Source organism: Scardinius erythrophthalmus (assembly GCF_964197995.2).
Source record: "Scardinius erythrophthalmus genome assembly, chromosome: 19".
NCBI classification, from domain to species: domain Eukaryota; kingdom Metazoa; phylum Chordata; class Actinopteri; order Cypriniformes; family Leuciscidae; genus Scardinius; species Scardinius erythrophthalmus.
The window spans coordinates 11,714,236-11,728,657 of record NC_138239.1 but is presented as its reverse complement, the minus strand read 5'-3'; the positions used below and the strand labels follow the sequence as shown (position 1 = coordinate 11,728,657).

At 37.8% G+C, this 14,422-nt stretch overlaps 1 protein-coding gene across 1 annotated transcript in view; it reads right to left on the bottom strand.

The window, feature by feature from the left end:
* kcnk2a (potassium channel, subfamily K, member 2a) overlaps positions 1 to 14,422 on the bottom strand; it is a 33,382-nt gene that overhangs the window by 2,792 nt on the left and 16,168 nt on the right. The window contains exons 4-6 of the mRNA XM_081394067.1: positions 9,367 to 9,527; positions 6,974 to 7,160; positions 6,680 to 6,819 (exon numbers count right to left, since the gene is read on the bottom strand). Coding sequence (XP_081250193.1) covers positions 6,680 to 6,819; positions 6,974 to 7,160; positions 9,367 to 9,527 — 488 coding nt within the window. The remainder of the gene's footprint in view (positions 1 to 6,679; positions 6,820 to 6,973; positions 7,161 to 9,366; positions 9,528 to 14,422) is intronic.

Below are 14,422 nucleotides of genomic sequence, written 5' to 3'. Positions count from 1 at the left end.
TTATTCTTTTTTAAATCAAAGTTTCCACAAAAATACTAAGCAGCACAACTCTTTCAAACATTTACAACAATACAATGTTACTACTACTGAAAAGGTTTCTTGAGCAGCAAATCAGCATATTAGAATGATATCTGAAAGATCAAGACTGGAGCAAAGATGGTGTGAATTCAGCTGTGACATAACAGGAATACAAATATAAACTATTGAATTTAAAATATATTTAAAATAGAAAACATGAAACATTATTTTAAAGGGTAATATTTCAAAATACAAGAAAACTGTGATGAATGAAGTCCCATTTTCATCAGCCAATATTCCAGTCATAGTGAATCTACAAGAAAACCCTGTTATATAAGAAATCATATACTGTGCTGATTTGGTACTTACATAACCCATAATAGTATTAATATTATGATTATTATTATCACAGTTGAAAATGATTTTGCTGCCTGATAAAGTGTGGAAACAGTACAGTGTCTTTTTCAATTGCTGAATTATTTGCAGGTCGCTGTACACTTTCAAGTCAAATATTGGTTTTAAAAATGGAAAAACACTAAGATATTTTGAAAGTATTGCACTGTGGGAAACCGCTGCCAATAAGCTGCATAAGCTGCCAATTCTGCACACGGACAGAGCGTTTAAATAAATATAGCATTTTTTAAGAATAGTCATGTGTTACATTATATATATATATATATATATATATATATATATATATATATATATATATATATATATATATATATATATATATGTCTTTACAGTATTTTTGGATCAATTTAAAGCATCTTACAGTGTAACTGTCTGGCTGTGTTAATGCACTCCAAATTTAGGATCAATCAGTTCCTACCTACCAAACCTCTAAAACATAGTACAGTTACACAAAAATTACAGTGTAAGACCATAGTCTCTAATGTTCTCAGCCTTGTGCTTGAGATTCTCTGGATGCACTATTACCAGAAAGCCCCTTAAAATATATTATAACTTACCACTTTAATTTATTCAGGAAGAAATAGTTCACTATAAGCCAAGACAATGTCAAGACAAATTGCATGGGTCGCCTTGTAGTAGAAGTTGTAGTAGGAAGAAAACACCACTGAGAAAATCTGATACAATTAAACCAGGAACATTTGCTTTCCTCTCTAATGAGGTCATTAGATGGTAAGTTGGTCACAGGACTCTTGAAAAGTTCTAATTTGAGATGATTGTTCAGAAGAAAAGAAGATTGTGTGTGCTACACAACACCTTTACAGCACTTAAGGAACCCTGACAGGTGATGTATTATGGATGAGAATCAGGGAACTGGGTCATTCAGACCTTTCATTCACATTAATCCTGCACTGCATTTGCCTTCTCCTTGATTTCCAGTAAGATGTGATAATGGACTTCAGTATATACATTTTCAGGTTCAGATTTACAGTTTTCTGCTGCCTCACACAGGGCTGAATAATACTGAGGCCTACATTATGCTTTTTGTGAGACTTTCCATACATGTTCTTGTAAAGGACGAATCCCAGCTCCTATACATAAAACTAATTATGTCTTTTGTGATGCTATAGAGTATACTGTCAGAAAACTGCACTTTTATCATCTCACCATAAGAGAAAATGTCTCATTATGCGTTTCAGACCGAGCAAACCTTCTGTTCCGGCTAATGCAAGCACATAATTCTCCAGGCTGAAGCTCATTCGTTTTATACACTAGAGTAAATGAAATCTAAACACAGCGCTGATCTGTGATTGGCCTTCCATTTAGAGGTCGACCGATATGGGTTTTTTCAGGCCGATGCCGATCTTTTGAAATCCGGGTCGGCCGATGGCCGATAAATGCTGCCGATTTATTTTGGCCGATTATGTGCTTGTTTGTAACCTCTATTTGAAAGATAAAATGTAACACAAATAATTACTTAAGATAGACAAAATTTCTCAACGAAAACATTTATTGAACACTTTACCAATCTGCACTTGTACAAAAGACAAAAAGACCTTGAGATATGTTTGGTAATTGTACCTGAATGAATTGAAAATTAATTTGCTACATTTCAGATTAATATATTTGTTTTCCTTAACATTTTAATTAACAGTAACTTAAACACTTCGCAGTTTGAATGATGTCCTGATAAACAAAATGACGGACTATGTTTTTATGTTTCCACTGTTCAATCGCGCCCGCGCCTCACACACACGCGCGCGTTTGCACACAAATATAAGTAAACACTTTGCGACTTTAAACGCACGCGACTTTTCGATCTCGATCGCGCCCGCGCCTCTCTCTCTCTCTCTCTCACACACACACACACAACATATTCCAGCATTGCAATCTTTACATCGCAGCCGGAGCTAAAGCGGAGCTACAGGGGTGCGTTTCCCGAAAGCATCGTTGGCCAACTATGGTCGCAAGTTCCGTCGTTACCAATAGAGTTCAATGGACATTGCGATGAACTTGCGACCATAGTTGGCCAACGATGCTTTCGGGAAACGCACCCCAGATTAGGTGTCCCTAAAGAACCCGCGTATCTAACAGTAGTTCCGCATTACTTTGCACGCGAGTTTTATTTATTTTTATAGCGTGTATTCTCCGTGGAAATGTATACACCGAACCGTGACGCCTGTACCGTTTCGGTTCAATACGAATACATGTACCGTTCCACCCAGAGCCGGTTCTAGACATTAGGAGGCCCTAGGCAAAATTCATGTTGGAGGCCCCCCACCCCCAATAAAAAAAACACTTGAAACAAATATGATTCCTAACCTTTTTATTTATACAACATTTAATTTTAAAAGCAGTATATTTTTACTTACACAGTACATAAGTTTGGACACATTACTATTTTTAATGTTTTTGAAAGAAGTCTCTTATGCTCATCAAGCCTGGATTTATTTGATAAAAAAAAAACAGAAAAATAATAAAGTGAAATATTATTAAAATTTAAAATAATGGTTTTCTATTTTACTATACTTTATATTTCTGTGATGCAAAGCTGAATTTAGTGCCACGTGATCATTCTGATTTATTATCAAATGTTAGAAATGGTGCTTAATATTTATTTTATAACCTGTGATACTTTTTTTCAGGATTTTTGATTATTAAAGAGTTGTTTTAAAAAAGTCTTCACTATCACTTTTTATATATTTAACACATATATATTTTTTTCTGTATTTTTGATCAAATAAATGCAGGCTTGTAGAGCATAATAATAAACTTCTTTCAAAAACATTAAAAATAGTAATGGGTCCAGACTTTTACCGGTACTGTACATATTAATCAAACTTTATCTACGGTAATCTCTTTTTTGTTTAATGAAGATGTTATTGTTGTTGTTGTTATTTTGCTGTTTTATTCAATTTATTCACAGTTCCAGAATCCCACTTCAGTAGATGAGCATAAGTGCTTTTATATTGCATTGCTACCTTAAATATGCTATACACAAATCAAGTGGAAGAGAAAGACACGATCGCTATACTGAGCAGAAAAAAATATATAAAGTGAAATTATTGGCGTAATGTCAGGAATCTAATCATCAGCAGAATTTAGAAGATAGACCCATAGATATGAGATCCTTTAGACTATTTGAAACATTTAAAAATGTTGTAGTGTGTTGGCTTTTTAACTTAGAATACAGACGTCTTGTCTTTTAATTTTGTAGCTTTTTTACTAGTCAGCTCCCGACGCGATGTTATTCATTGTACGCGCAAATTCAAAGCGTCGCGTCTGGGCACGTTAATGACGCTCGCGCTCTTTTAAACTCGTAATAAAGCGGTGAATGATTTTTCCAGAAATGACGCTGATCTACAGTACAAGTTTATATTTAGAATACATTGCAATCACTCCAAAATAGATGACGACAACTCTCACACCTGCATTATGAGCTGTGCTTCTTTGTGTGCTTATTAGGCTTTAGCCTCGCAGCATCTGATGGATGCGTTCGTTACACATACTTTCAGAAGCCGGCACACATTAATTGGTTTAACTGCAGTAATGTAACAGTCTATGGTTAAGATAAACATCGTCACTATTTATAGTGAATTAATAAATATTGAAATAAATTGTAGATAGGACATTTGTACTTTTTTTTTTTTTTTTTTTGTCCCTCTGTCTGGGCCCCATCCCGCCAATCGGGCCCTAGGCACGTGCCTAGTTTGCCTTTGCGTTAATCCGGCTCTGGTTCCACCCATAATCTACAGTGAAATACAGTCACACATTACACTACTGTTTGGCCAGCATTTTAACCGTGTTTAATCCAGCTACTAGCTAACGGAATGCTAAAGTTAACTGCTGACTAGTGTCAAGTGCAGCGAAGCGATGTTTCTGTTATTCTAACGTCCGTTTTCAGAGCATCCAAGAGAAGCACAGACATAACAGTAGCACTGAAATGAAGCACAGAAATGCGCGTTGATATTCGGTCCGGTAAATAACGGTCGTTAAGACACCAGTGCCGTATTAGCACCGGGTCTGTCTGTAGCTAACGTACCCAACCCTAGCGACAACGACGCTAGCAAAGCAAAGCCAGTCCTTCACTAGCATATAGTTGGTCTCTTTTTTTATTACTTATTTCTTTGCATTGAGTGACAACCCTCTCAAATATAAGACACACAAACAGAACAAATAAAAGTCTCTGATTCACTGTCTGTAAATTCTTGCTTACTTATATTGTGACATCATAGCAACCCTTCTGCTGTGCTAATGCAACCTCAACTACGCTATCAATTTCAAAGTAGCCGAACGTCATGTCGCCTATTCATGTTTTTTCTCTAAGTTGGCAGTAACATATCAAAAGTTTTTAATTAAATATAAAGGAGTTTTCTCCAAGGAACTTAGCTCCTTCCTTAAGCACTGGATGAGGTCTGCTCACTCTGCTGGAGAATGACTCTAGGCACAGCGTGCGTCGAACGCGTGTTCCACAACAACAACAACAACACTAGGCTGCCCACAGATGCGCCTGCCTAATAATCGGCTTGATACACTTGGATATTGGCCGATGCCGATTATGTTAAAAATGCAAAAAATCGGCCGATTAATCGGCCGACCGATGAATCGGTCGACCTCTACTTCCATTGGAACTTTCTGCTGTGAACTATATAGCAAACAAAGCCACGATAACACACAATGAACTCCTCGACATGACCTTGAAGATTTCACACAGGCCTCATAAAACACATAATCTTTATAGAAATGCTATACAAGCAATAAAGTCAAATGCCTCTTTCATATTGTGGAGAATACAGCTCAGTAGACATTAAATCAACTGTACAGAATTTTGCAGGGTACAGTTGTGATGGAAAACTTTGTGATGTAACTACTCGGCAAATATTAATAAGTACAGTCAAGGGTTGTGTGTCATTCAGTGTTTATGTTTGAACTGGGAATGCCCTCATCCACATTTCATTTCTGAACTGGAATTTAGGTTGAAAATAGAATGCATAATTGAAAGAAGTTTCAGCAACACTTTACCTAAAGCCCTTATGTATAATGCATTATATCTTTTCATAAATAATTGTAACCAAATTTAAAAGTGCATTATAATATTTGCAGATTCTGAAATTGATTGTTTGCAATACGATTTAACTTTCTAAAGGTGTGTTCAATGATTAAATAACTATTATAACTGTGGTTACAATTATTCATGAGACTATACAATGCATTATAAGGTACATTACAAGACAATTACTGCATTAAAAATACCTTTATGTATAATGCATCATAAAAGTGTTACTGAAATTTCTTATGCTTACTAACCAAGGCTGCATTTATTTGATTAAAATATCCTGGTTTGGTGCTCAAGAAATATTTCTTATTATCATCAATGTTGGAAAAAGGTTGTACTGCTTAAAATGAGGATTCTTAGATGGTTCAAAAGAACTGCATTTATTTAAAATAGAAGTTATTTGAAACATTATAAAATGTCTTAACTGTCACTTTTGAATACAAGTATTATTTTCTTTAAAAACCCTAAAGAACCCCAAAGAAACCCAACCCTGTAGAGTTGAAAAACCCTACAGACCTCCAAACATTTGAACAGTAGTTTATAGCTAAACATGTTTTCATGCACTCAGCATATGCATTTCCAAAAAAGGTTATAATATAATATTAATATCACTGAAATTGATACCATACATGAAAACATAATTTCTGATGATAAAATGGGTAAATATAGCCATTATGTTTTAGAAGCCATCAGTTTTAACACCAGTTTAGGCTAAAACTGCAGATTATCAGATTTCTATTTTTTTTTTTTTGTTCTCAACAACTATTGTATAATATAGTTAATAATTATTAACTAAGAGTAAATAATAGTAAAATGACTAGTTTAACCAACACTTAGAGTCAATATTTGTATGAGATACTGATCCTCCCAATACACCATCACTATCAAAAGTATTGATATTTATACTATATGTCCATACTTAACAGGCTTACATGGTAGAGATTTTAAATAACACCATCTGTTCTAGCCCAGACAAATAAAACTCTTCTGCTGTGTGTCTGTATTGAAGTGCAATACAGTCAATTTTTCTTTCTAATATATATCCCAATTCAACATGCTGTGGTTCATAACCAATTCACACTGGAACTGAGAGGGAGCTAAAATTCTGAAATTCAGATTTTTGCTTAAAAAGCGTGGAACAGATGTGCCGCTCTCACCGTGGGGTTGCCTGAAACCATATCAATAAGCACATACCTCCTCTTTGGTTTTCTTGGAGATGACCCGGAGCCAGTCTCCAATCATGCTGAGAACTGCAGCGAAGTAGGCAAGACCCACCAGGATCCAGAACCACACCAAGGGCTTATAATAGTCCAGATACTCGATCTCAGAGCCTCCTGAATGAGATAAATGAACCCACATCAACCCACCGAACTCATGAATACACTCGACCACTTTAGTTTGAGTTGTTTTCAGGGTATTTGTTTGCTGTCAGAAACTAACACAAGTGCTTGAAATTGATTGAAGGAGCAAAATAGTGACTTCATTCACCTGCCACAAAGTCTCCAAATCCAATAGTGGTTAAAGTGATGACGACAAAGTAAATGGCCTCCAGAGCGCTCCAGCCTTCAATGTGTTGGAAGATGAGAGCGGGGAGAGCCACAAACAGCAGGCACCCAAACAGGATGAACAGGACTGTGGATGTCACACGGATTTTAGTTTGGCTCACGTTCCATTTCTGTAAGGAGAAACAGATGCGAAGGGAGGTTGAGAATGACGGGTGGAAGACACAATTAAGCTTATTATAATCACTATTGACAGACGTTCACTATACTTAACCAGAAACCGTCGGAAAACATTCTTATGCAATGTCTGGCATTTAGTATACACTGTCACACATGAGACATAGAGAAGAACACTACCATTCAAAGGTTTGGGATCAATAAGATTTTATAATGTTTTTTAAAAGTCTCTTTTGCTCACCAAGGATGCATTTATATGACTAAAAACACAGTATAGACGGTAATATTGTGAAGAATTATGACTGTTTTCTATTTGTTATATATTTGAAAATGTAATTTATTGCTGATTTTTTTTATCATCATTACTCTTCAGTGTCAAATGATCCTTCAAAAATCATATGCTGATTTGGTACTTATCAATGATCAGTTGCTTAATATTAAAATATAAAATCTTTTGTAACAAATGTAAATATCTTTACCATTACTTTTGATCAATTTAATGCATCCTTGTTAAATAAAAAACGTAATTTCTTTAAAAAAACTAAACTAAAACATACAAACCCCAGACTTTTCAACGGTAGTGTACATACAAAGAAAATAAAGTAAATTAATAAATAAAAATCACAAACAAATAGATCTGAAATTTAGTGAAAGTTATGAAAATAATAAATCAACTTCCAATGACATTTCACACTGTTACCTGTCATTTGATACTCCCACACTCATGGAAAACCTGGAAATATCAGGCAATTTTAAAATGTAATCCAATCTTAAAATAAATTATTGTGAATATACATTTTTAGAATTGTTCATCTGTAAAATACTTCATCTAGATAACTGATCTTGTGTAATGTCATAATGATGTCTATTTTCTGATAAAAAAAAGTGCAGTTGAATCATACTGAATTAAATTAACATTTTTGTTTTACACATTTACTCAATTCACACAAAAATGTTTAGAAAGTATTAAGCGCTATTAATACTTATATCAGGCTTTATTAATAGAAAGCATTAATATACATTAATTAGCCAAGCCTGTACAGTTATTGCCTAATGCTGATAATCAAGCCAAATATACTGTAGGACGAATGATCAGCCTGGCTAAAATACTGGCCAATCACTAGTTTAAAGACCCCCTCAAAATGAGAGCTTTATGGCCTTTAGTCAATTTGTGTTAGCTTTGAGTACACCTAGATGGTAGGGTACTACAAAATGTTTAAATTTTTAGCAGATATACACATTTAAAATGTGCAAAAATAGGAACAGGACCAAAATATAGATCATAAAGAATGGATGAAGGAAACTGATGACTCGTGCTGCTCAAATCAGAGTTTTGTCCAATCAAACGCTGCAACCAACCAGCATCATGAATGATGATTCTTGATGTAACTCAAGGCAATAAAATGTGGAAATATGTCATCACAGGACAGAAAGCTGCACTGGACAAGCAAATTTATTGATTAGAGTTTGTGCAATAAACACTTGCCCTTAGAAAATGATATATTTTTTCTTTCAGCCTTCAGCCTCATTGTGTTTATTATGTGGTACACAAAAGAATGAGTGCACCAGCAATAAATAATTCACTATGCTCTATTGACTTCTGACAAAAAATACTGTATTGCGCTCTTCATTGTACACGCCAATGTTTCAAATTGTTCCTGTGCCAAAACACAAAAGCTCAGCAGAAAAGAATGTTGGTGTATGTGCAACGAGTGCAAACAAGATGGCCACCAGAGGCACTTAAGTTATTACAGCGAATCATTAAAGTGGCCGAATGTTCTGCAGCACCAAACAAGGCTATTAGTAGCAAGCAAGCATTTCTTCAAAACAATCAGTATTTTATAGCTGAAGGGGATTTATGGAGCGAAGACAATAAAGTGCATTTCTGATTGAAGGGATTTGAGGTGCAAAGCCTTTTTTTCTAAATCATATAATATTGTTTAGATGTAATCTTTTGACTTGCCATGGTGGTTATTACACATTAAGTTTTTATAGATATTTCACAGAATTGGTCTAATCTGTTGTTTTAACTTGAATAGCTAGATTGTTCAGGTCAACATTTCTGGAAACAAGTTAGCATAGATGTATGATTCTAGAAACTGCTGCACAAGTAAAATGATTATAATAATAGATTATAATGTGAATTAATGGTAATGGTTTAGCTAGTTTTATGTTCATGATTTTAGCTTAATTTTATCTCACCACAAACATCTTTTCCACTTTGGCGATTCCTTTGCCAAATATTGTTCCCAGCTGATCGCCCACTCCTGCCAAGAGGAACCCAAAGAGTGGGATCCCCAGTAGTGCGTAGATAATGCAAAAGATCCTGCCACCTTTTGTGTGTGGAGAGACATTTCCAAACCCTGCAGAAAGAGAAGTCCCAGACATTATGTGTAGGAATGATCTGCAAAAACATACAGGTCCCAGCTAACAGAGAATGTTCTCAGAACTTTGGCTAACGTTCTAGTAAGTTATGAACAAACGTGCTTCCAGTAACATTAATAGAATGTTTGTTCAAAGTTATCAGTTGTTTAATAATGCTCTCAAATCATTAGCACCAAAATTTTATTTATACATCATTCATGAAACGTTTTTCTGAAACTTTTTAGTTGGATAATGTCTTTTAAATGTTACTACTCGCTACTTTTTCAGATAATTCAGAGAACATTCAAAGGTAACGTTCCCATAATACTTGCAAAGTGATAAATTAGAAAATACATTACCTTAACGGTCACCAAGAATCAAGAAAAGAAAAAGAAAAAAAACATTTTTAAAACATTTTAAAAAACTGCCCATTTTGAATGTTCTGAGAACATTCAGAAACAACGTTTTCATAATTTAATGGGAATGTTCACAAAATGTTCTTAGAACTCACTTTTATTAGCTGGAGTATTACTGTGCTTTCTGAAACATTTTGTTGTTTTCTAAAGCTTGTAAGATATTTTGTTGACCATTTTCTTGAGTCAAATCAATAATTAAGAAAATTGAGAGGGCCTGCAAATCTCCAACCCTCTTAAAAAAAAAAATGTTACTGGTATCAAGAGAAGAGAAGCTTCTCTGAGGCTGTCTCAAAAGGTTCCTCCCGACAACCCTAAAACAATATAGATCCCATGAAGGAACCCGTGGTCTGCAGACAGACCTGAGCCTTCTGGCACCTCGTAGGATGCGCGAAACCAAGACATGCGACTTACAGAAGCCCCTTCATTGTGAATGCGGCAAGCCGAAATAGCAGCAACATACTCCTTCGTGGTAGCAGGGGTTAGTCCTGCTGAGAGATGCTCCCTCAAGAGCTGACCTAGCATGCACACAACACAAAATTATTGCCTGTCACCCTCAGAAATATTTATCGGACATGGCAGAACAAATATCCTACACTTAAGCCCTATTCGGACAAGATTAACTTTTCAAGGGTGGATGGAGTGATGTAATTTTACCACAGGACATCTGTAACATGAATGGCCAATTCACACAGGATAAGATCTCAGTAAAACTAGCAGAAGTGGGAGGAGTAACTCGATTTACACACCGTCGCCACCTTCCTGTCGTCATGTGCGTATTACGTTGCTTCCTGATATCACGTGCGCAAACACATAACCTATTATGTCTAGTTAAACGATGTATCAATTAACTTCAGATTGGATTGTGTTGGTAATAGGCACTTACCTAACTCTAAAAGATGTTTCATGCCTCTAACAAGTGCTTTCGATCTTCTTTCTGATCTGAAGGGTATGTGGAAAACACTAGAGTTTTGCCACAGACTTGTCCCAGCATCTAGAACGCAACTGAATGCTTTTTCAAGCGTCTGCATGCATGGAAAAACCGTGGAAAACTACTTTTAAAAAGGAAATGACAAAATATTTACGTACATATTTACAGCGGGTCTATTCGCACGGGATTAGTATTACCTGAGGTCATTTTTCCGGACCTTTTTACTGAAGGTCAAAGTCGCCATAATCTTTACTGACATTGTCCATAATGATTACTGGCACATTTGGACGGACTAAAAATCACAGAGAAGCTCTGGTAATTATTACTTTACCCCACCTCTCCATGTTAAACTAGTCCCGTCCGAATAGGGCTTTATTCTCCGTTTTAAGTCAAACTCTTGCTCTAAAACATACACTGTGTTTAGAAGTCGCTTGTCTGTTTAGTTCATCACAAAGAAGCTGGTGATGCCGTGTCAGACGACATTTTATAGACAAGTCACGTAATGCGTAGTGTCACCTGACTTCATACATGGCCAATAACATTGGTGCGTGTGTACACATGATTCAGACTCTGGTCACGCTGACAACATTCCATAGCGCCAACGCAATAACGCAGTGCGAAGTTCGCTCGAAAAGGAACCGATTCGATTATTTTTTCACCTATTAAGCCCTGGTTCAAACCAAATCTACCAAATCCCTTGGTTACAACCCAGATTATGATTTTACCCTAGGAGTATGAAGAGAATGTAGCATTTAGGAAATTTCCTAATAAGTCTGAAATGCATTACATTATGCATTTACAAAGACATACAAAAACAAACAAGCTTTGAACAAAAAATTATTAAAACTAAAACTAAATGTATTATTTTTTTGACTCATTTTGTATATTAAAATGTGAGAATACAGCAAGAATACCAGTGGTTGTGGTGTGTGTAATACTACCACAACAGGAATTTAAGCAATTACAAGAGCAAAAAGCTAAGCCACTGGATAGGCCCACCCTGAGTGAAGCACATCAGTTGGGGGCATTTCCGCAAGAGCCTCCATCCAATTACCTTTCCTTTTTCCTTGAAACTCAATAACTGGGCTCAATCACTCCTCATGCCCTCTGTCCTCTTTTAAATCTAATTAAATCAAAAAACCTTGAAAGAGACATAAAATGGTTTCCTACGAGACAACCTTAATTACACACGGCACAATGGAGACGAATAACTGTAATGTCTTTACACATAGCCTTTTGGAAGAATTATGCACATACGTTCATGGTTGGATAAATTATCATACTTGTTCCAGCAGATTAACTATAAGGATTTAAGTATATAAAAATTTATAATGCGTGTTAATGGCTTCAGCATTTCTATTTTCTCTTGTGGCCAGACACTTCAGATAGATAACATCATACTTCCTGACCTTAAATAGAAACAAACAACGAGTAATTAATTTGTCATAGACCTAGATAAGAACAAACTGGTGACCAGTGGGCCAAAACCATTCTGCCAATCTTTTTTTTTTTTTTAGCTCCCATATGATTGAATTGATTTGGATAAAATAGCTGCTCTAATAAAAACAAGTTTCCAAAACATAAACCAGCTCTGTTCCGATGCACATATAATATATTAATTGTGTCATATCTATACATTTATGCAAATTACTTCGATGCAAACAAATCTTAAGATGTCAGAAAACATTGATTGCATTTGTCAGCATATGTGTCTTGATCAATGAAAGCGAAATGAATGATGAAAACAGTACCTTCATATAAAAAAATGGAATATTCTCTTATTCTCTTTGCTTAACCAATATATCTTGTTTGTTCTGTCTGCCACATGCAAACAGTCTCACTTTGTTTTGTTCAACATACATTCTCAGCCCTGAACATCGATTCAAGTTAAGTCTGTATTCACACCAGTTGTCACAAAGTCTTCCATTTGTTGATCACTTGTTGAATTTGTAAACAATAGCTTTGAAAAATTTAATAAAAAATGTTTTATCAAAACATGTTACTTTAGGGCATCAAGTCATATTTGTTCTCCAGGTAATCCTTTTAAAGGAAATCTATGGACCGTACAATTTTTTACTGGATACCTACGACTATTTTAACACCAAGTTCCCTTTCGTCAGCAGGGAACTCCGACGCCTCGTCGGGGGAGTTCCCCTGACGAATTGGGATCACGCCAGGGATCCAACCACCTTCGAGAGAGTTAACAACGAGCCAATGAAAGAGAAACTGAATTGGCATGCAATATTTGCATTCCGCGGCCCGCCTACCAGCGCGGGTATAAAAGGCGGAAGTAAACATTGCGCAATGCTTATCGCCTCGGAGCCGAACAGATTGCTTTGTGCTGCTGTTTTCCGCCTGAGAAGTGAAGTTTTTTCAACGAGTCTCTTCGGGAAGAGTCCTCTCTGGTGCCGGTGTGACAGCCTCGTCAGTGATCGCCGCTTCTGCCAGCTGTGAAAAAAAAAAAAACCCATTTTCACGGCTGGTATTTGAGTGCCCACACGGGCTTGCAGTTTCCCCGTGTGTGGCCGCGGTGGGTCCCTGAGTGCTTCGGCACTGAAAGAGAGGTTCTCTCTCTTTCCTAAAAGAGTTTTGGGCGACCTGCTTCTTTGTCTACGTGACAAAGATGTCATCTCGCCCGTGTGTTTCTGGATGCGGTAGACTTCTGTCTCAGGGTGATGGTCACAGACACTGCGTCTCGTGCTTGGGCTTAGCGCACGCAGAGGCAGCGTTTGTGAACGAGTCATGTTCTCATTGTGGGAACATGACTCTGGCGACGCTCCGCTCGAGACTTCGAATCCTTCAGCAGAAAGTTGCTGAGGGTGTCCCTTCAGTCTACACCCGATCTAGTTCGTCTGCTGGTTCAGTTCAGCAGGCGACTACTTCGGCTGTGGCTGTTGGTGAGCGTATGAGGGTTACAGTGCGGACTACCTCGCCAGGTGAAAGATCCTCACGAGGCTCCCACTCCTCTGTAGCGCCGTTGCCATCGGTGCCCCCGTTGGAGCCACTGGTGCCGCCCCGTGCGGTTCCGGTTGTTTCCTTCGGGGCGCCACCTGAAGATGCGATGTCTATCGCTGCATCGGAGGGAGAGCAGTCATCCTCAGGTGACGACTCGGCGGGTCTACCCCCTTCGGGTGTGGTGGCTGCGGCCGAGCCGGATCCTGAGCTGGCCGCTATGCTTGCCCGGGCGGCCGCGAATGTCGGGCTCGTGTGGAACCCCCCACCGTGTCCCGAACCTTCGCGGCTTGATGATTGGTGTAACGGGGCGGGCCGCGCTGGTTCTCAGCAGTCATCAGGAGAGCAGTCATCCTCAGGTGACGACTCGGCGGGTCTACCCCCTTCGGGTGTGGTGGCTGCGGCCGAGCCGGATCCTGAGCTGGCCGCTATGCTTGCCCGGGCGGCCGCGAATGTCGGGCTCGTGTGGAACCCCCCACCGTGTCCCGAACCTTCGCGGCTTGATGATTGGTGTAACGGGGCGGGCCGCGCTGGTTCTCAGCGTCCCGCTCCGGTCCCTTTCTTCCCGGAGGTGCATGAAGAGGTGACGAGGTCATGG